The 21,629-nt window shown below is 39.5% G+C and overlaps 1 protein-coding gene across 5 annotated transcripts in view; it reads right to left on the bottom strand.

Moving 5' to 3' along the window:
- Window positions 1–19,150, bottom strand: part of RASGRF2 (Ras protein specific guanine nucleotide releasing factor 2) — a 208,639-nt gene extending 189,489 nt beyond the window's left edge. For 3 of the 5 annotated variants that reach the window (XM_032475318.1, XM_032475326.1, XM_032475337.1), the window contains exon 1: window positions 18,310–19,149. In XM_032475318.1, coding sequence (XP_032331209.1) covers window positions 18,310–18,597 — 288 coding nt within the window. In that variant the 5' untranslated portion in view covers window positions 18,598–19,149. Of the gene's footprint in view, window positions 1–18,309 lie in introns of all 5 variants that reach the window. The other 2 variants (XM_032475303.1, XM_032475309.1) reach the window with 1 other exon arrangement.
- Window positions 19,151–21,629: the final 2,479 nt, after the last annotated feature.

The raw sequence follows: 21,629 nt of genomic DNA, 5'->3' as shown, positions 1-21,629 counted from the left end.
CGGAACCCCAAAATAATCTTGAAGTAAAATGTTTTGTCTATACAACAGAAATAGAAAGACCATTTATTTAAATTCACAGCAATGTATAGGTTTTAAAATAAAAGGACATAAGTTCAGTGGTATTCTTTCAGAAGTTTTGTTTGGGGCCAAAATTATTCTCATTATCAAAAGCCACAGGGAGAGGCAGGATGGGGGAGGGCTGGAGGGACCCCAGGAATAGGAGAGATGTTCTCTGTGGAAAAAGTAACAAAAAGCCCAAGGAGGCAAGGCAGCTGCTACCAACATTAAAGGTAGGAAAGAATGAGTGTCCTAACCCAGGAGGTTTAATTGTTTTGGTCTTTTTTAATCACAAAAAGTTAACACAATCAAATTTAAGGATGGGTCAGAATTTTGCCATTCTCTCACCACAATGAAAGAAAACAAAAAATGAAAACCCATTGCCAAAAAAGTTGATAATGTGCTTGTATGGAGAAGCAACATCTTGAATTTTGTGACTAAAGATAGTATGGCTCAAAGGGCCTGCAGGCAGAGATAACAACCAAGATAAAGATCGGAGTGAGCACTTCAAAAACCAAGCACTGAACTTTTCCTCTTTCTCACATGGTCATGATAGTCCCTGTCCTTACATTTAACTATTTTCCAGAGGTCAAAGGCGCACAGCATACGATACACTATAGACATCTATATACCTCTATGCTCCTGCAAAGACACATGCAGCAAAGAGCATCTGAAAAAATAAATGTCACATATCTTAGTCTGAAAGCTCCCACTTTTCTTTGTGTCTATGATGGTATTATAATATGCAACATAAATTAGTCCAAGTTTATAGGGAAAGGATTACCACATCAACCAAATGTGCACATTGTTTGAAAACACACTCTAATTTCAGAAAAAGTAAAACATTATAATCCAAGTATGCTTAAAAATCAGTGGAATATGGTAATTTTAGGCACTTCTACTTTATGCATTCAAATGGAGCTCACTGATCACATTCCTAGGCACTGTAACTAATCATAACAAATAATCCCTAGGGAGAGTAAATCCCACCAAAAAGCATTCACAAGCCTAGTTTATTTTCAAAAATTAGACCACCATATTTGACCATATTTGTTTCTGTATTTTATTCACAGATGAGATCGTACCTCCATTCCAGAAATTGACATTTTATGTTGGGTTTTCAACCAGTTACAAAACTACTTGAGGGAGGGGCTCCAAGAGGGCAGAACAGAAGGATGCAGAGCTCACCCTCTTCCACAAATACATCAAAAATACATCCACGTGTGGAGTAATTCTCACAACGTATCTACTGAACTGTAACAGAAGATCTTGTACAAGTGGAACTACAAGGAAAATCTTCACAAAAACAGATAAACAACAAGGTCCTACTGTATTGCACAGGGAACTACATTCAATACCCTGTAGTAGCCTATAATGAAAAAGAATATGAAAAGGAATATTTATATATATGTACAACTGAATCACTACGCTGTTCTTCAGAAATTAACACAACATTGTAAACTGACTGTACTTCAATTTAAAAAAGCATTACCTTGAAATGCAAGTGGGGCATTCATTAGAGAAAACAGTTTCTAATTAAGGTAGAGAAGCTGGAGGAAATACCTTATCATCATAGTTAAAAGGATGCCTCTCACTTCCTGCTTTTTTGTTTGTTAATTTGTTTGCATGTGCCTCCACCTGCCCTGACAATTTTTTCACAAATGTCATCCTGATGTTCACTGCAGCATTACTGACTACACCAAAGCAAAACTCTATAGTACTAAAACAACCTAAATATCCAACAGAAAATGTTTATTGTACATTTGTGTGATAGAAAGAATGCTGTACAGTCAATAAAAATAATGTTTTCAAAGATATTTTCTGGCAAACAAAATGCTCAATATAATGTTCAATAAGTGAAATCAAGATCCAAAACTGTACTTATATACAATATGATCTCAATTATGCTCCCCTTCAAAACGCCTATTAATTATATTTACACACAGAAGGAAATGCTCTAACAATTAAATACATAGTTTTCTCTGAGGGATGAGATTTCAGACAATTTTATTTTCTTATTTTATAGTTCTCTTATTTTCAAGTTTACACAAATAAACATCACTCCTTTTTTGCAAATGAAATTAAAGTTTGATAATGTGTCTAAAGAGAAACTGTAAAGGAAATACAAGTAATACAGATATTAAGAATATTAAGAAATCAATGGGTAAAATGTGTGAATGCATTTTGAAAGCTAAATAGAATTATATAACATATCATTATTTAATTTTTAATAATAATAATTTTCATTTCCATTGCAACTGCATAAAAATAGAAGATTAGACACTAATTAAGGTAGAGGTCTATTTGGGTTCATGAGCTAAGACAGTTTCAAGATCTGAAACTTCAGTCCTCTACACTCAATTATATATAAACAGACAAGCTCTACTTTTCATCCCTGACCAAATGTTCAAGAAATAACACAGTGCCTCAATTACTGTCTCAAAGAACTGGAATAAGACTGCAGGTATTTTCACAGGTATCCACTTGGGCTACAGAGGTGCCAGAACAACCAATCATTTCTATATATAATTCATGGAATCAGGAAATACACACTATCTATATCCGTTCACTGATTTCCTTTTTTCCCCAGCCTTATTACAATATTATTTACAGATAACACTGTGTAAGCTTAAATTGTACAACATGATGATTTGATATACTATATGTTGTAAAATGATTACCATGATAAGGCTAGCTAACAAATTCAACGCTTCACACAGTAACCACTGTGTGTGTGTTGAAAATATTTAAGATCTATTCTCTTCGTTAATTTCAACTATACAATAATACTGTATTGTTAACTACAGTCACCACGCTGTACATTAGATCCCCAGAAACACTACGTTTATAAATTAAAAACTCCTGTAAAAAATGTCTTAATATGGCAGTTTATATCAAAAGAAAGAAAAATGAGTAAGCTATGGATTTCTTTCACTATATATTTTAAACACTCTGTAAAAAATTGAACTTTTAAAGAACAAATATCAATTTAGCTATATTTTTCTTCTAAAAAAACCTATTAATCTCACTTTAATATATTTAATATTTATTATAGTCAGAAAGATCTATACAACAGAAAGTATTTAAGTGACAAAGAAAAATTTCTTCACTGATCTATCCTTTAAGCAATAGTCTTCCGCACTTAGTAAAAGTAATCTTCCAACTATTTCTTAAGGAATTTGTCATCCACTAAATTTTCTCCATAGAACTTAAAAACCTTGGACTCATAAAGATGCCTACAAACTAGGCAGAGAAGCTATCTGGTCCTCAAAATGGACCATAAAATGAGCAGAAAATACTCCTGCAACTGATCTGCTGTTTAAATGGCTCTCACTTAAATTTTAAAAATGTAATTGTGAAGAATTTAACATAACATTCTTACAGCATTTTAGTTTACAAAACGCGATTCACATAGATTATCTCAATTAATGTAATATTCCCACTTTCTTTACGAGGTAGGAATTATCATGCTCATTTTCCAGATGAGGAAATGGTTAAGCTTGAGAACCCACAGCTTGGTAAAGGTAGATCTAGAACCTGAACTTGGGGACTTCGCCTCAATATTCTGGGCATTCTGTACCACTTAACCAGATGGCATGCCACTGCCTCTTCAGCGCTGTAAGACAAGCACATGGCAGGAAAGTGGGAAGGAGGATGGTCTCAGATCAAACTGGCATGCTGAGAATGAACTTGTATAACATTCACAGAGGAAGTTACAGCTAAGGCAATAGAATCACAAGATGCTACAGTTCAACCATTTAACGGCACATTTCCAGAGACAACAGATGAAAACTTGCCAACAAAACAAATACAAGAAGATACTTTGGCCCAGAACAGAAAGACAGAGTACATATAAATGCCCTTGTCCTTTGATTACATTTACAATGATGGCACAGGTTACAAGTATCACTCTCAGTTGTCTGACATTTCAGACAACAGTATTTGCTGCTCTGGGTCAGGGAAGACTAAAACTTAGTTAGACTTAGTGGCCAAAAAGTGGTAGCATAGATCAAAGCATGGAGGATGTGGACTCACATTAAAAGATAAGAGATCTTGTCAGAGTCAGGAGACAAAGCATAGGCAAGAACTGAAATGGCAGGGAGGGCTGTGTCTTCTACATCCTCAGCGCTGGGTCCCTCATGGTGCTGAGCAGACACCAAGAAGGAAGCCTGTGCTGGAAGTCAGCAGCACGGGAGAGAGGCAGGGATGCTTTGGAGACAACCAACCTGTCCCCTGACACCCCACTCCCCACCGCATCCCGGCTCTCAGCCCTTTCAGCACAGGGCCAAGCACACGGAGGTTACATGGGTTACATAAACTGGTCCTAATGCTTCCCTCAGATAAATATGGGCCCAAAGCTTTGCTTTGTGGACACACTTTCAGAAATATGAGGTGGAAACTATAACTTACTTTATGGGCTTTATGAATGTGGCCAGGTCCAACTGCAAAAGTTTTCCACCTAAACTGCAAATGTACCAAGACAGAGAAGGAGACTGAACATGAAAACTTTCCCCTCCTGGTTATGTATTTCTAGCTCTTAGATAAGGGCCAAGATCAACAGATGCTAAGGTACTAAACTAGGCTCTATTAATCAAGTTTGTCACTTAGTAAAAGTTTGCCCTGGGAGAATGACTAGACCACTAAAGCCACAGTATCCTCATCTGCAAAATAAATAGGATACTGTCATCCCAGGATGGTTGTGAAGCTGAGATGAGATAATGTAAATGAGATGTGGAAAGTGCTTGTCTCTTTAACCCCAAATTAGCATTCAATAAATGGTAACTCTTACAATTGTGTAACACAAAACAATGTTCATAAAATACTAACAAGTTAGTGTCCTAGATGAAATACTCTAATTTTACTTTGTTTTACTTTCCAAGAAAAAAGGACTAACTTATGCCTGGAGAAAGATGACTGCTTTAAATTAAATGTTCAGATAGATAGATAGATACATAGATGGAGATACAGACAGACAGGCATACATACACATGTAGACAGAAAGATGGTAGATAGACAGCAGATATGAGAAGATTATCAAAAAGAAAAGTTTAAACTAAATCCACTGTGTAAGGAGTAAAATGGGACTTACACCTAAATATCCTTAAAATATATTCCTCACCACTCAGTAGTAAGGTAAAAATAAACATCTGTAAAAATTCTTATGACAACAAAATATTTTTTTCAAAAACACCATATTCAAAGATGTTCAGAATTAAATTGATAAAACAAGGATTGTGGTTTGACTTCTTAGTTTGTTATCATTACTGAATTAGAAGTAATTAACAGATACATTTCCAGGGAAAAAAAGGTAGCTCTTCCACTCTCTTGAAAGGAGTTTCACTCATTTTTAGACTCACTATTAAAACTCATTGCTAAGTGGTAATGGCGAGCTAGCTTGTTCCAGACCCTCCCCAACCACTCCAACATGCACACACTAAGAACAATTAGAACAGCTGGACACAAGACACACACACACACACACACACACTAACCCATTTGAAAGCATCAGTGAGCCAACAAAACAGCCAGGACCTAAGGAGTAAAGATAACTCAAAGAAAAGACGTAAACTAGTGAATCTGACAATCTTTGAAGTTATTTGTCTCAAGGAATTTGCCAGTTTCTAAGCAGTACAGAGCCAAGAGGCCAAGAGGCCAAGAGGCCAAGCAGAAAGCAGCAGTTAAGAGACGGGAAATCCGCACTGAGTTTTTGGCAGTCCCGTGGGGCTAAGGGGAGACCAAGGAGGGGGTTTTATGAACATCCAGAATTCCTGGTAAGACCTTAGAAAGGCTATACTTTAAAAATGAGGACAAACTCGAAATACAGCATTCTCACAAAGCCTGAAACCTAGGTTTCACCTGCTCATTTTCAGAATGGATTAGTGTAAATGACCTCATATTAATGCCTGCAAGAAAGCAAAAGTAAGTCCTCTCTGAAGGAAAATAACATCATGCAGAGCCTCAAGTTACCTCTTTGATTTTTCATACACAATGTCCAGCATCCAAACAAAATCACAAGGCATACAGGCACCCATTAGCTTACAGCTGAGCCTTGTGGAAACTGGCCCATAGAAATCTTGTAACTTTCCAGCCTGAAATTCCTATTTTAGGATGAACCAATTCACACTCAAGAACTCAAGGTAGGAAGGCTAAAATAAAACCTTGCTTGTCAAATGGAAATGGTATATTCAAGAATGTAGCTGGTCTGGCCCCCAGGAGCATCTCAGCTTTATATTTGAACAAGCAGCAAGTATCCCTTTGTGGGGAAATTTATCTGCTCTGCTACCTGAAGTAAAGCCACTGACTCAATGGGGCCCTTAATTCACAGAAATTCCCTAAATATCTGGCCCTGGTTCACGGATGGTTCAGCAAGGCTAAAGCTGAATGGCATCCACCAGGGTGCTGTGGCTACTCAACCACAGTGTCAGCTGTGCTGAAGTAAAAGCAGATGCAGTCGCTGCGGTCAGGGGGCAGGGCTCAGACCTTTAGGCTGTTGCCAATGGCATAGCTGTTTGGTCTGCCACTTGGAAAACTATAGACGGGAAGGTTAAAGAGACCCTTCTTTGGAAACATGAACTTGGGAACAAACTATGTCTGCTGACTGAACTGCCTGGATCATTCCAGTAGATGCTCAAAGGAAGGGCCAAGGGCCGACGGGAATCAAGCTGCTCATGGAGCCTGACTCTGTATCTAATGCAGAGGGCTACCAGTGCCGGGCAGACTTACAACAACTGCCAAAAGTTGACCTATCTGTCTCGTATTGTTTGTTTTCTGAGGGTGAGGTAATTAGGTTTCTTCACTGAGTTCCACTTGGAGGAGGTACCGGGGATTGAACCCAGGACCTCCGGGGTGCTGAGCATGCAGCTCTACCACTTGAGCTACACCCTTCCCCCTACATGGGAGAGGTCATGTCACAAGGGGTGTTATCCCCACCTCCCCTTCCTGCCAGACTGGCTACTTCAGACCTTTGAAGCCCTCTCAGGGCTATCAGTGCTGCCTCACCACCACTGGTACTTTTTCAGGTTGCTGGTTAGCTGTTTCCAGTCACTCCACTGTGGCCCTTGAAACTCATCTGTGTACTCAACAATAAACTGACTGTCCACTCTCATTCCCTCTTGGTCCATATACTTTAGTGAGCCTATTTGATCAGTCAATGCAGGTATTCCAAGGAAGGGGTCATCCCTTCTTGGCCACTTCAATGATCAGGACAAAGGGGGAAGAGTTAGAGGACACTATGTAGATATATTTTCAAAACTGAGGATACTGTTTTGACCACTGCTGGGCATAATGCAGTTTCCTTTCCCTAACAGCACCCCTAGGCCAGCCTGGATGACACCCCCTGCAGATGACATCTTAGCTGAAAAAGGGCGTCAGGGATTCCAGTTTAACTCTGGTTAAGTTTTATAAAAGTACCTTGTTCCTCTTGCACCTGATCCTTCCAGATAAAAGGTGTAGGTACAAGTTGGGGATAACTGAAAACAAAGTGAAGTTAGAGCTACTGGATCAGGACACCCAGATTTGTGGATATCACTGCTATGAAAATTTCTGTACAAGTCTTTGGTGCATATACATGTATGCATTCCTAGAGGAAGAGCAACAACTCAGTTCCTGCGGAGAGCACACCTCAGACACTAGGAGATATGAGGGAGGAAAGAATATCTTGATTTTTTGTCTTTTAGGATTGCCCCTGCAGCCTTCCTCCAAAGGGATAACACCCTAGTGTGGCAATCCAAAACTGCTGCAAGCACATTCTGTGTTCCCTACTGTTGCACCTTTTGTGACCCACTTGATTGCTCTGACCACAAAACAGCAAGAGAGGGTCCCCAGCTCCTGCACCTTCCACACAAAGCACCTCCAGATGTAGTCTCCATCCCCACTCACTTTATGGGCAGACAAATGCCATAAAGAAAAAGATAGATAAAGGGGTTTTTTTGATAAAGTTTTAAACTTCTTTTCATCAAACAACACTTTTAAGAAAATAGAAATGCAAACTAGAGTAGAGGAAAATATTCGCAATACATATAACTGACAAAGGACTTGTGTCTTCATATATACTAGGATGAACAAGATGAAATTCTGATATTCAATCATTTTTTAAACTCAAAAATGGCAATTTGTATAGCTTAACTTAATATTTGAAAATTCCTACAGATCAATAAGACAACTCAATAAAAATGGGCAAAAGATAAAAATATTCAACTGTATTATCAGAGAAATGAAAATGAAAACCAAAAGGAGACACTACTACACACCCATTAGAGTGCTTAAAACTAAAAAGATTGATAATATCAAGTGCTGACAAGGATGCAGAGCAACTGGAATTCATATACACTGCTGGTGGGAACATAAATTGATATAACTACTTTGGTAGGTTGTTTAGCAGTAATTATTGAAACTGATTATAAGTAAGTCCTATGAAACGGTTCATTCCTAGATATATACCTAACATAAATGTATACCTGTATGTGCACAAAAGGTTTGTATAAGAATTTCCATTGCCATATTATTCGTAGCAGCTTCAGTTTGGAAACAACCAAATGTCTGTCTATCAACAGTAGACAAAGATTGGATGAAGAAACTGATACTCATCCAGTGGAATACTACAACAAAATGAAAAGGAATGAACTGCAACATCCAAAGCCATGGATGAATCTCACAGATATGATGTTGAGGAAAAGAAGCCTGACACAAAAAAGTAATACTGCATGAGCCTATGATGAAGTTCAAAAACAGGCAGAAGCAATCCATGATGTGAGAAGTAAGGATGGGGGCTCCCCATGGGTAGGAGTAGTGAAGAGGAATGGACATGACGTTAGTTTCTGGAAGGCTGATCATGTCAATGGTTTGATCTGGGTGCTGCTAGAAAAATATATTCCTTTTTTGAAAATTCATGAAGGAACACACTTGTGAATTGTGCACTTTTCTATATGTATGCTGTACTTTGAAAAATAGGTTTATACTTAATTTATTGTTAAGACACTCAAATAATTTTAATATTAAGATATTAAAAAGTGAAGAGAAATTACAAACATGAACCCTTAGCAACACAGGAAGCCAGTCAGGATGAGAAGACAGAAACTATATTATTGGAAAGATCTTATTGATAACATGAGGATGTACAACTGCTACTGAAGGAAGAGAAGATGGTTTACAAGGCATAAATATTAGTTAGTGAAAGTAATATTTACTAGCTTGATGAATACACTAGACATGTTAGTAATAATCTCTATCACACCCACCAAACTTTCCATGAAACTCCCTCACCCACAGCCTTTGCTGTTGGACAGTGAATCCATGGACCAATCAGAGACCAATGGTCTTGTCTAGCCCCCAGCTGTGAACTGAAGCAGATTCCCTCTCACAAAAATATAAGCCTGAAAATACTGCATGAATAAGAGATGCTACATTGAGAACTGAAGCAGTAAAAAGCAGAGATAAAGGGGCTACAACACGTTGAGTCAGTACCATGAGAGGCATGGCAGCCTGAAGTTAGGGGAAGCAGAAATTATAAGAAAACAGAAGCAGTGAGGAACCAAAGAGGCACATACACAGTGAAAAACATGTCAGCCAGTACCAATGTCCAAAGAATAGCTAAGTCACAATAAAGGTAGAGCAATACTTGCCCTTACATTGCCTTACAATATTCCCACTGTCCCCTCACCACACACAGAGGTGTCCATTATTCAAGACAACTTGAGTTCCTATTTCTCCCTTGCAATAAGAGTCTAAAGCAAATAATCATATGACAGAAGCCAACTAACCGTAGAAACCCTAGGAAAAGCAAACTACACACTTGATTAATGAAACCCTAGTAATTGTCTTAAAATAGCATTGGCTACTGTTTTAGAATTGATTTTGAAAATGGATGAAACCCTGGCTTATAGATGACATCCTGATTGTTGCAAAACTAGGCAAAATTCTGAGTGATGAGACACATTAATGACATGAGAGGAGAAAGCACTCACTCTTGACTCTAAACAAGACTCTTCCAGCTGCTGGTAAATGGACTTCAATAAAGAAAAAAAGATGTCTCAGTAAGAGAATCACCAATAATTTAATTTTCCCTAGAGTGCGGTTGAATCATGAAATACCTTTACACCATGATCTTGGTTAAACAGCTGATTTCAAATTTCTCTTCTTTAGGATTTAACATGCCAGAACTTATTTAAAAGCTAATTCTACTACCTTTATGTCTTCACAACTACTGTCTTCAGTTTTTTCCTTTCTAATGATATCAAGGCAGCAAAAAGATGATGACAATTACAATGACACACATTAAAACAGAAACACATTACCAACTCTTTCCAAGATCGTTCTTTTCAGAGATATACTTAATACAATCTTCAGTGCCAAACAAGGGCTATGCCAAAGAGGAACATTTTCCTTATTTACAAGTGAACTAATACAATGTCTGTCTGGGACTTGCTTTAAAGTAGTCAAACAATTTTTTAAAAAGGCATGTGTGAAGAAAAACAGAGAAAACAAGAAAGCAGAAAGTTGAAGATTGTTGCTAGGTGAGGAGTATAGTGGTGTTCCCTGAACTGTTCTATTTTGTCTGTGTTAAATTGAAAGTACTTTTGAAGAGGAAGGAAGTAACCCTAGTAATGAAAGCAAGAAGAAGAAAATAAAAAATAAAGAATTACAATAGAAAGGGGGTAATAATAACACCAGCTGACAAATGTGCTAACTATCCATGTGTTGGGCTTATGTTAAGAGCTTGGTGTGGACTATTGCCTGTGGTCTCACAACAACCCAGCTGTAACCAAGCAGGACCCCACTGTCATCAGTGACCATCTGATATCTGTAATGGCATTTGTAACTGCTTAACTGTATAATGGTTTAAAAATTTTTTCTCATGCTCTTGCTGACCAGGGTTAGGCTGGAAAGAAGGGAGGATTGGTTGAACCACCTAACCCACTTATAGTGCTGGTGCTGTGTGCAGGGCTCACACTCAGTGCCCTGCTTCTGACCCCAGTGTCCTCCTCTCAACCCCTTGCGGTTTCCTTGTATTCTGTTGTTTGAGCTGCAGGCCTCAGCCTGCAGCAGGAGGTATCAGGCACAGTCTGCTTAAAAGGTTAAAAGCATTTATCAATCTAACTTTAAACTGCACAGATTTTTCTCTAGAGCTCTTTTCCACAGAGCCCCTTCCTATGCGTCCTTTGTTCTAGGTACAAGAATATTAAGAGAGTCTCAAAGCCAGAGATGAACTTCATACTCAGCAGAGGGAAGGGGACCACTGCATCTGCAAAAGCAAGAACAAGTTTGCAACAATTTGAGATCTCTATGGAAACTAGCTCCACTCCCTTGAACTCTCAAACTTTTATTATAAAACTCCCTGCCTTGTCTCCCCAGTAGTCTCACAGTTTTAGAAGTATTAGCTCATTGTGATCTCCTTTGCCTGGCAAAGAAATAAAGCTGCCTTTTCTACTTCATCCAAAACTCTGTCCTTGAGTCTCAATTCGGTAAGTGGGGTACGAAGGCCGTGTTTCAGCAATACAATGACATAGGTACTCTCACGATCCCCATCACAGGCAAGGGTCCAGACTTAGACAGCGAAATTGCTCATCATGTATCTGGGAAGCCACTGAGTGGAGACTGAAATCCCTGTGGTTTCATTCCTGAACTGAACTGAACAATATGACCATTTGACCTGGGAACTGATATCCTTAAAGTTAAAAGGAAGCAAATCCACACTGGATATGAGTGGTCTCCTATTCCTATGCATCACTGATATTATCTAGTTATGACTTCTTCTGTAATGAGTTATAATGTTACACAATGAGCCACAGGCCAGGCTCCTATCTCCCCATTTCCACATTTCTAGCCCAGGAAACCTCCTAGCTTCCCAATCGTGTCTCTATTTGACAGTACTAACTCCACTGTTTACATTAGTCACACAAATCGCAAGAGCCCATAAATACAGTTCAGGAAATGAATCAGGCATTGTCTAAATTAAATCAGACAATGACGAAATAAAACATTTCAGGAACCTGAAAAGAATGCAATAACAGTAACCAGGGTCCCTCGGATCCCTGCTGTTTCCTTCATCATAGGTCTCAGCAATGTCACAACAGTAAGTATGGAAAGAGCTAATAAAAGAAATTATGGCCTAGATCAAAAATAATAAAGCATTAAAGATCAATAAATTTTGTTTTTAAGCAAGCTTTCCTTAACGTTTTATTGGTATCTTTGCCGATCTTAGGAGAATCCCCTCTCCTTAACTTACTGCATGCTGATGCTGTAAGTTATACTTACGTAGGTCTCCCCAACTTTCTCAGTTCTTCATAATTCAGAAAGAAAAGAAACATTTACATAAACACAGATCAACTCAAATTTGTTTTTTTTTCCATGCCCTCTCCCTAAAAGTACATTTAGAGTAATTTGCATCACTATGAGGAGTTTTAAGAAAAACTATTTGAATCTTCATTTTTCATGAATTGTAAGTTTTTCAAGTGCTGGTTAAAAGGAAAAGTGTGAGAGCATGTTGCTTTCTACATCTTTGCTCCACTCACTGATACCAATATTTTCTCAAATAAATGAAAAAGGAAAACTTGCAGCTGTTTCTCCCCCCAAATATGCGCACAATCATATTTGAATTCCTTGGGGAAAAATGGTAAAATACACTCTTTGGTGGAGCCAAAATAATGTATTTATAACTTCACAATCAGGTAGTGTTTGAAAATTACACTAACTGAAATGTAATGAATAATTTTGGAATAATGGTTAATTTTTGGAATAATGGCCCAATGTTACACAAAAACCAAACATTTACCACAGTGCTATATTGATACCTAACAAATGTCATGTCTAGTTTTGTTTCAGTATTAACTAATATTTTACTATAAATAATTTTGAATTAAGGTAAACTAATTTCAGAGAGGAATTTATACTGTGATTAACTTAATAGAATTATTAGTTCTGAAAAATAAAGCTCCCCAAATTGTACACAGATTGGATTTACAACTCCTGCCTTGAAATGTTAGGGATACAGATAAAAATCTGTTAAAACTCCAACATCTGTAACTGTGTAACAACTGTTTAATATTTAATGATGGAAGATAAAATCAATAAACATACTCACAACAAACACAAACATATGGGCACATATCCGTTTCTTGTAGGACAAATAAACAGGCATAAAAACATAAAGCTACTTTAAAATTGTGAAAATTATGATTTCAGACCTAAGTAAATCCATGCTGTTTGTCAATCTGGCTTATTTCATTATAAAATAATCTTAAATACTAATTTTTTATATTCTACAAAATTAAAATTATATTGACTGTAGCATGCATATGTATTGAAAAAACAGACAAAGCCGACTAAAAAGTATAATCCGTATGAAACAAACAGCAGTATCAACAATTGTTTTAACAAACTCTCAACGTTCACTTGCTAAAACCAGAAACATCTGGTTATCATACATGTTTTAGGACTTATCACCCAATGAAAGGAAAATATCTCTATTTTTCAATTCTCAAAAGAAGGAAAAACTTTGTTATCACACTGCAAATATTTTCCACCATTTAATAGTACATTTAGCTCTCGCTTATTAAAGTCCACGGAAAAATATTTGTCACAACAAAAATTCATTTTTATGTACATCTGTCACATCAATGATAAATTTCTCTAGGTTGAATTCTTAATGATAAGTACAATAATATAAATAGTATGATTTAGTGTAGCCAAAATTAAAACAGGACATTTTGCTAATCCATAGATTATTTTTCTTCATTTAAATCTAAATTGGAAGACTGATTACAAAGTTGAAGTGATAAAGTAGTTCTTTCCTAAATTATATTTTAAAATGTTTTACGAGATTTAAGACTTTTTTTATTCCGTTTGCCCTTATTTGTGTTCCATAAGCAGAGGTCGAAAAGAAAATATTGAATTGGTTATTAAACTTCAGTTAAGAAACATCAATTAGAACGAAAACCCACCCTTCACAAATACTTCAGGGCTTGCATGCAGCTCTGCCTAATTCGATAAAACGATTAAAATCCTCTGCTTGTGGTCAAGTTAGGAAGGCTAAAATCACTGGCTAGAAATGAGGTGACGGGGAAATCCCTTTAAAATTAAATCAAAATGTTTAATTCAACACAAATATGACAAGTATCCTCTACTTTAAACCTCCAGAACTAAGGAGATATTTTCCCCCCAAACAACTGAATCAGCCTGAAAACTTAACATTACCAGGAAAATAAAAATAAAGATGGCTTTGTTCCTATATGTCTCTCCTGCCAGCAGGCAAGACAGCTACAACCACTCAGATGGACTAACTGGGATGCATACTTTCACCCTGAGAGCAAATATTTTCAAAGATCTCCTACTGAATCAAATGAATGAATGCCACGTAAAACTGTTTAAACATAAATCCCATTTTCCCTTGAAAATGTAATACTCTGCAACTGTATTTCTCAAGAATCAAAACTGTCCTTTAAAGTGTTTTGGGCGAAATAAGGATAAACAAAACAGTGATTCACAAACTATAACCTCAACCCCCATCCCAACCGGATTTGAAATTTCTTGAAGTTCAGTGGATTTAAGTATCTCCTTAGTAAGACACTTTTCAAGATTATTCAGTCTTCACACCTGGAGTTAGACTTTGATTAACTCCCTAGAACACTCTGAGCCTCAGTGTTAGTTACCACAGGTAAAAATCAAAAAATACCACCAATCTCCAAGAGCTGAAGTGAGGTTCAAATTAGATGAGATAATGGAAGACAGCACTGAGCTTGGCAAATACAAGGTACTTACTAAATTCAGATTCCCTTCCCCTTAAACACCTTCAACTGGAATGAAAGGTAAGTTTTTCACTTTCCATTAATGGAGCTTTTTTTTTAGAAGGATGTACCATCAACACACATTTCTGAGGAAAAGAACACCACTTAAAATTTTCCATAACTGAATGCATTTTTATTATATCACCATAACTATCCCTAAGAAGTTGCCACTATGGAAGGTTTGATAGGAGAGACCTGCCATCACCCAAAGACCCAAAGTGAAATCTTGTGTCATTACTGAGAAAACAGAGCAATACAAATACTCCTTCAACCTAAGCAATTTGGAAAGTGAAAAACATCTTTCTTTTCTCTTCTTAACTGAAAACAGAGGAAGGAAGGAAGAAAGGAAGGACCTTAATTTTCTTTTGTCAACCAACTTACTTTGAATTATTATTTAGAAGAAGCAAACCAATGAGTGTTTTCTTCTTATAACTTACCTAAAAACAGACCTAATTAGAATTTTTAAGTTATTTGAAGGAGAAGTTGAATTTAAACTGGCAAGAATGATTAGAGGCATTTCATAGCAAGAATTACATCAACTACAGTGACTGTCAATGACATTACAATACGTCACCCTCCAACATGAATGTTAAGAGTGGTTTTGTCTCAAGCAATGATGTTTCCATAGTTTTGCACATTTGCTAACCTGATTTATCAGAATGTCCACTTCAATCACCTGTTTGACCTTACTACTTAGATGCAGTATTTATTACAGAGACTGGTAATCTTTAAATCTTGTGAAATTGTCCTTCACATTCTCTACACAGCAAAAAGTTCACACTATCTGTTATAACTTTAGAAACAGGAGATGTCATTATTAGAAGGCAACTTAGAAGTCATCTTAGCCAAACTCTTACTTTTTAATTATTAAAAAATGGATCTCATTAACAGAAAAAACCAGAGGAAACGTTAAGAGATTTGCCTAAAGACGTCACACAGAAACGTGGTGGAGGAAACCCATTCTGCCTCCCTAAGTCCTGTTTCAAGCCCTAACCTTACACTATATTTATGGGGTTGATGGAGACATTTCTGTGGAAAGCTCCAGAAGCATACTTGGAGAAGCATACCTTGACATGATCCCTGCTCAGCGCCCTGCATCCACTCTCTACCTGGCCAGTTTCACAGGTCCACCATGTCTAGGTGCTCCGGGTGAAGTGAACACATTAGCAACACAAATGAACTGAAGGAGAACCAATTGCATAAACCGTGTAGATCAAGGTAGGTTGTTTCTTCTCGTTTCTTATCTCTGCAGTTTCTTTTTCTTTTCTTTTTTTTTGGGGGGGGTGGTAATTAGGTTTTCTTATTTATTCTTAGAGGAGGTACTAGGGATTGAGCCCAGAACCTCATGCATGCTAAGCACGGGCTCTACCACTCGAGATATACCCTCCCCTCTTGCAGTTTCGTCTTAATTCTTCAAACACACCCAGACAGACAGTGCTGCAGAAAAATATCAGTCTGCTAAGCGGACTCAAGTCACAGCAGTATGTCTAACACAAGACAAAGTTTGACAGGTTTCCCAATCCAACTCCTAATCCATTTTGGAATGCTTGCTTTTCCACATCTCAGTTTTACTACAAACACCAAAGGTTCTAATACCTAACCTTGTTGAGATATATAAATGATTGAGAAATATTCGTAACTTGTATGATAATAAACATCGAAAAAGGTTTTTTCATAAGAAGACCTACTTAGGACTTCCATTAGAAAGTGGCAGAAAAGTCAGACTTTTGGAGGTTACATTTCTTTAATAAAATATGGTTTGAAGAAAACTGTCCTGAAGATGAGAGTCTGGATATTCTCTAAGTAGAAAAATTGGGGGTTTCATATGTTAACTAGTCAGAAAGCCATGTGAGTTGCAGCAAGTAACAACTGCTCACCCTCAACGCCAAAAAAAAAAAAAAAAAAAAGTGGTATCTCTTGATATTAGTATAAATGCAAAGAGAAAAAATAATTTGGAATTAAGTCAAAGATACATCTTCAGGATAATTTTGAGTACTCTATTTTATTTTAGACATTTTAAAAACCTATTGATTTTTGCTCCCATGGGCCTTGGAACACATACCTTTTTTAAAAAATCTCACCAGTAGAAAAGTTGGGGAAAAAAGTCGATCCTGGAAAAAATCTGTTTCCTCAAAACCTTTCTCCTGCTCTCAATTTAAATTCTAAAATGCCTGACTTCAAATTTAAACTTATACCTCCAGTATCCATAGCTACAAAATTGGAAATCAGTTTTTTAAATGACCCCTCAACACGCCCTCAAAAACCAAAGGGCGTATTCTTAAATATTCAGATCTATAAGCGTTATACCAAGTTTAATCAGCTAAGTCTGAAAGATTTATAGTGAAACCAAAGTGAAAAAAAATCAAACTTCTAGTTGATCTAGTTTTAACTCCTCTTAATTTTACACAGTGTTTTATGAGCCCCCAGGGGTTATGTAGGCATCTTATTCACCACTCCACCACTAGCGCCTCCCACAGCCGCCCTCGGGGGTTTGCAGTGGAAGCTGTCTGGCCTGACAAAGCTGCGAAGTATTTCCATGCAACAGCAAAGACAATCAGCCTTTTTTTTTCCAAGGTGGGGACCTAGAAGCGAGGTGAGAACATTTGGGAGCATAAAATTAGTCTGCTTTAACTTTAAAAACCAAATGGTGACTGAAAAAAACACAAATTTCGCATTTGCAGGAATGGGGGCGGGAGTTACTAAATCTGGAGGGTATTTTCCTCCCGGAGTGCAGACATAGCAAAACTAATAAAATTATGATCCAGAATAAAAAGGTCACATTCATTTTCAACGCGTTCATTTAAAAGTACACAGAAGCGTTCTTTTTAAATGCCCGCATGTTTACACATAGCAGGAATGTGGCTACCAAATATTAATCCTGAGGGAAATGGATACACATTTATCTTCATAATTAGACCCAGCAGGCCAAATGTTAGCAAAGTAAACTGACATAAACCACAAAGACAGATTAAAAGTGACCAACAGAATGTGCCTGTCTGTCCTAGGGGCCCCGCTTGTTCCCTGCACAGCCAGCGATCAAACATCTGCAGGCACAGAAACCTACACGCACCAGCCCGGTAAAGGAGAAACCAAACTTTTCCAATTAAGTTAGTTCCGTCTTGCCAACCTAAATCCAACAGGTGTCAACACAAGTCACCACACTAAACCTTCAGAAGAAGGTGCAGAGAAGCAATGGAAGGTTAGCAGTGAAGCGGAAATGACCCGACAGCTTTCAGGATCGCGAAAAAACAAAGCGGAGCCCCTATTCCAACTGATCACATGGAGATGGAGGACAAGGGGAAGATGGAGAAGGGTAAGCGCGTGGAGATGCCCAACCAAGGACGCCGCAGGGGAATCCCGGATCTCGGAGGGTGGTCCCAGTGTTGGGTCGGGCCCCCGACCTCTGGGGTTGGATGAACTGGGAATTGCCACCGCTGGAGGCAGGGAGACCGGGAGAGACCGCGCGTGGTACCTGCTTGTCCAGCGCGTCCCGGGCGCCGCCTGGCCCGGCCCCGGCCCTGGGCGGCGCGAGTGCCCGCTCGCAGCTGCAGCCCTCCAGGAGATACATGCCCGCTGGGCGGCCGCTCTGCTCGCCCTCAAAGTAGAAGAGCACATTCTGGTAGAGGGCGAACCACTTTTCGTGCCAGCGGCTCGCCTCGGCCGCCTTCTTGCTCAGGAAGCCGCGCTTGGTGCCTTCTTTGCGGGCCAGGAAGGCCAGGTACAGGGCGTGCCCCTCGTTGTAGCGCACGCTCTTCTGCATGGTGAGGGCGCGGGGGGCTCACCCCTGCCTCGCGGCCATCTCCCGCGGGTCCTCTGAGGGCGCGCCCGCTCGGCTCTCGACGGCGAAGGGCGCCCCCTTTCCTGTCGCCGCGCACAGGGCACCCCGTCGGCCTCCGGGGCGCGGCGCCGCGCTGGTCCTAGGGGCGCCGGGCTGCGGCCGGGGCACCTTGTCCGCCCCGACCGCCGCCCTCCCGGCCGGGCGAAGCCGCGGGAAACCCCCCGACGCCCGCGTGGAGAGTGGTCCTGTGAGGGCGCCTGGCGGCTGCAGCTTCGCCCAAAGTTGCGGGAGCCCGAGCCCCCGCGGCGGGCTGGGGCGGCGCGACGCGCGGCAGCCTGAGGAGAACTGTCCTCGGGCAACTCGCTCTGGGAGACAGAAGGTAAAACGTCACGTGGGAGATCAGCTGTAATCGGCTTGGAGACTGATTTAAAGGGCAAAGTCGGCGCGGCGGCGGTGACGGCGGCGCAGCCCGCTCACCCCGGCGCGCGCGTCCCTCCCTCGCCCGCCGGCCCGGCGGCCGCCTCTGCTCCCGCGCGGCGCTGGGGCGGTTCGCGCGGAGGTGGAGGCGCATGGAGACGGCACACACCCGCTCACACGCGCGCTCTATCGCGCGCACACACCCAAATGTATATACTCACACACAAATACACACTCACACGGCACGCACAGCCTCGACACAAATGCTCGCGTTTGCTCAGTTATACACTCACACACTCATACAAGAACACACAAATACACAATCACAAAAATTATACACTCAACACACAAGTACTTTAGCACAAATGCACACAATGCAATACAGAAAATTACATACTTAACGTGTATACAAATACACTCACAATGTGCATTCCTACACACAAAAACACACTCAGATACACATATAGGCAACTACACACATGCACACTGATATGCTCACCCAAACACACATTTACACACACACGTCATGTACTCAACCACACACAATATAGACACGCACACTTTAACACTCACACACACTCATAGAAACTACACACAAATACATATCCATATACATTTATACTCACAAATTCATGGTTATACACACAAATGTCATATACACATACATGAACACATATACACATACGAACACACAAATGCACACATTCACTCAAAAATACACACAAATACATACCAAAAAAATACAAATAAAAATACACAAGGATTCACAAACATACAAGTACATTCATGCAAATTCATACGCTTTCACAAACCCACTCACACGTACACACATTCACCTGCTACATCAACACATTCACACTCATCCACGACTGCGTTACCATGGCAGTGGGTGGGGTCACAGGATGGCTTTGCATAACGGGCAGCCTTGACTTTTCCGTGTGTACCTGCACTGTTGTATTTAAAACTCGAGGTGAAGGTTAATGCATGCGACTCCCCTGTTCCCAGGAAGGTGTAAGAGGCTGCTGGTTCCCTTTCAACGACCATGATTCCTCAGGATTAGGATGAAAGAAACCAAATTTTAAGCCCGGAGTTCTCAACCAGGAGAAAACAACCCAAGCAAGGGAGACTTGCTGCCCCTGGCAGAATCTACCCCCAGGGGCCATGCTGTCATAGATGCGCTAGATACTCTTGCTGGGACTGGGATTCATTTGATTAACAAATCTCGCAGGTTCCGCCGGAAAACCAAGACCCCTACTATAAAATATAAGTGAAAAAGAAATGATGTGCCCAGCAGCTGCGAGGGGAAGCTAGTGAACACCCCAGGGAGTGCCAGTGTTTCATTCTGCTATGTGCATTTTTTTAGTCCTCTTAGTCACTTATAAAAACAGTTTGCCTTAAAGTGTTTATTGTTCAAGATGAAATAATAATAACAATAAAATCTTTTTCTGGACCATGAATGTGCCACTATATACCTGTCTTGTACCACTAGTTATGTGTTCATTAATTAGTAGCCCTGGGGTTCTGCCTGTTCCGTAAGTGCTGTTTTTGCAGAATATTTTAATTCTGCCTCACTGAGCAGCTGAGTGTTTTTTCCATTTTACCTCAAAAAAAATTCACTATTAAAAACTACATAGTGGGGAAATTGCCATTTGAAGTTACAGTGTGAGAACTGTATGTAAAATTCTCTTTACATATTTTTAAATATCTAAAGGACAGTGCTTTCCTAATTTGGATTTTACCCAGCTGGGAACTTGCATTGTTCCTTAGAGGAGATACCAGTATAGAGACAGTAAGTAAACGTGGACAAGGTTTTGAGCCAGATTCTAAAGGCAGAAGAGATGGCAGTGGCCCCGGGAGGCTTTTCATTTTCTTCCCTGTGATCCAAACCCTGTAAGTGAGATGACAGGGGTGTAGTCGACGAGCTCCATTTTTGAGCGGAAACCATTAAGGGTGTGAATTCAGTACAAAAACAATTTTGCAATGAGTATTCAGAACTTCTGACCACTTGTGTTTTTTCGGATGTGAATCCTCTTTTTTTCCCCCAGTAAGCAATGCCTCTGGTGTTGAGGCTAATTTCAGTGCTTATTTATCCTTTCTGTCTACTCAGAGGTCCTTTTGATTTGAACCACACTAAGTATTCTTTTCAGCCTCTAGTCTGTCATCACTTCCTACCATGTAAGGTGCTGTGTCTGTCATATGCTTCCTCACAGTGAGAGAAAGGAACTCTGTTTTCTTCCAAAAGTTGGCTGGTGATCATTATGGATTTTAATTATGGAAATCCATGGAATTTTCATAATTCCAAAAAGTATTTATTGACCACCTGTTTATGTCCTCAACACTATATTTAGGTGATATCGAGGATATAGGGCCTCTGCCCCTAGTGTGCTCAGTCTATTAGGAACAGGATTTAACATTTAGATACTTCTCACCTGTGGGTTCCTTCAAGGCAGGGCTGCAGCACCCAGTAGGAGAGCTTATAGGCAGTAGGCATACAAGTGATTCATAAATATTTCCTAAATTCATTTAATATTTGGTCACTGAATTATTAAAGAGGGCACACATATATTAGTAAGTATCAGATCATCCTGCAAGACGGT

Source organism: Camelus ferus, chromosome 3 (assembly GCF_009834535.1).
Source record: "Camelus ferus isolate YT-003-E chromosome 3, BCGSAC_Cfer_1.0, whole genome shotgun sequence".
NCBI lineage: Eukaryota > Metazoa > Chordata > Mammalia > Artiodactyla > Camelidae > Camelus > Camelus ferus.
This window is presented reverse-complemented; position numbering and strand designations above follow the sequence as displayed.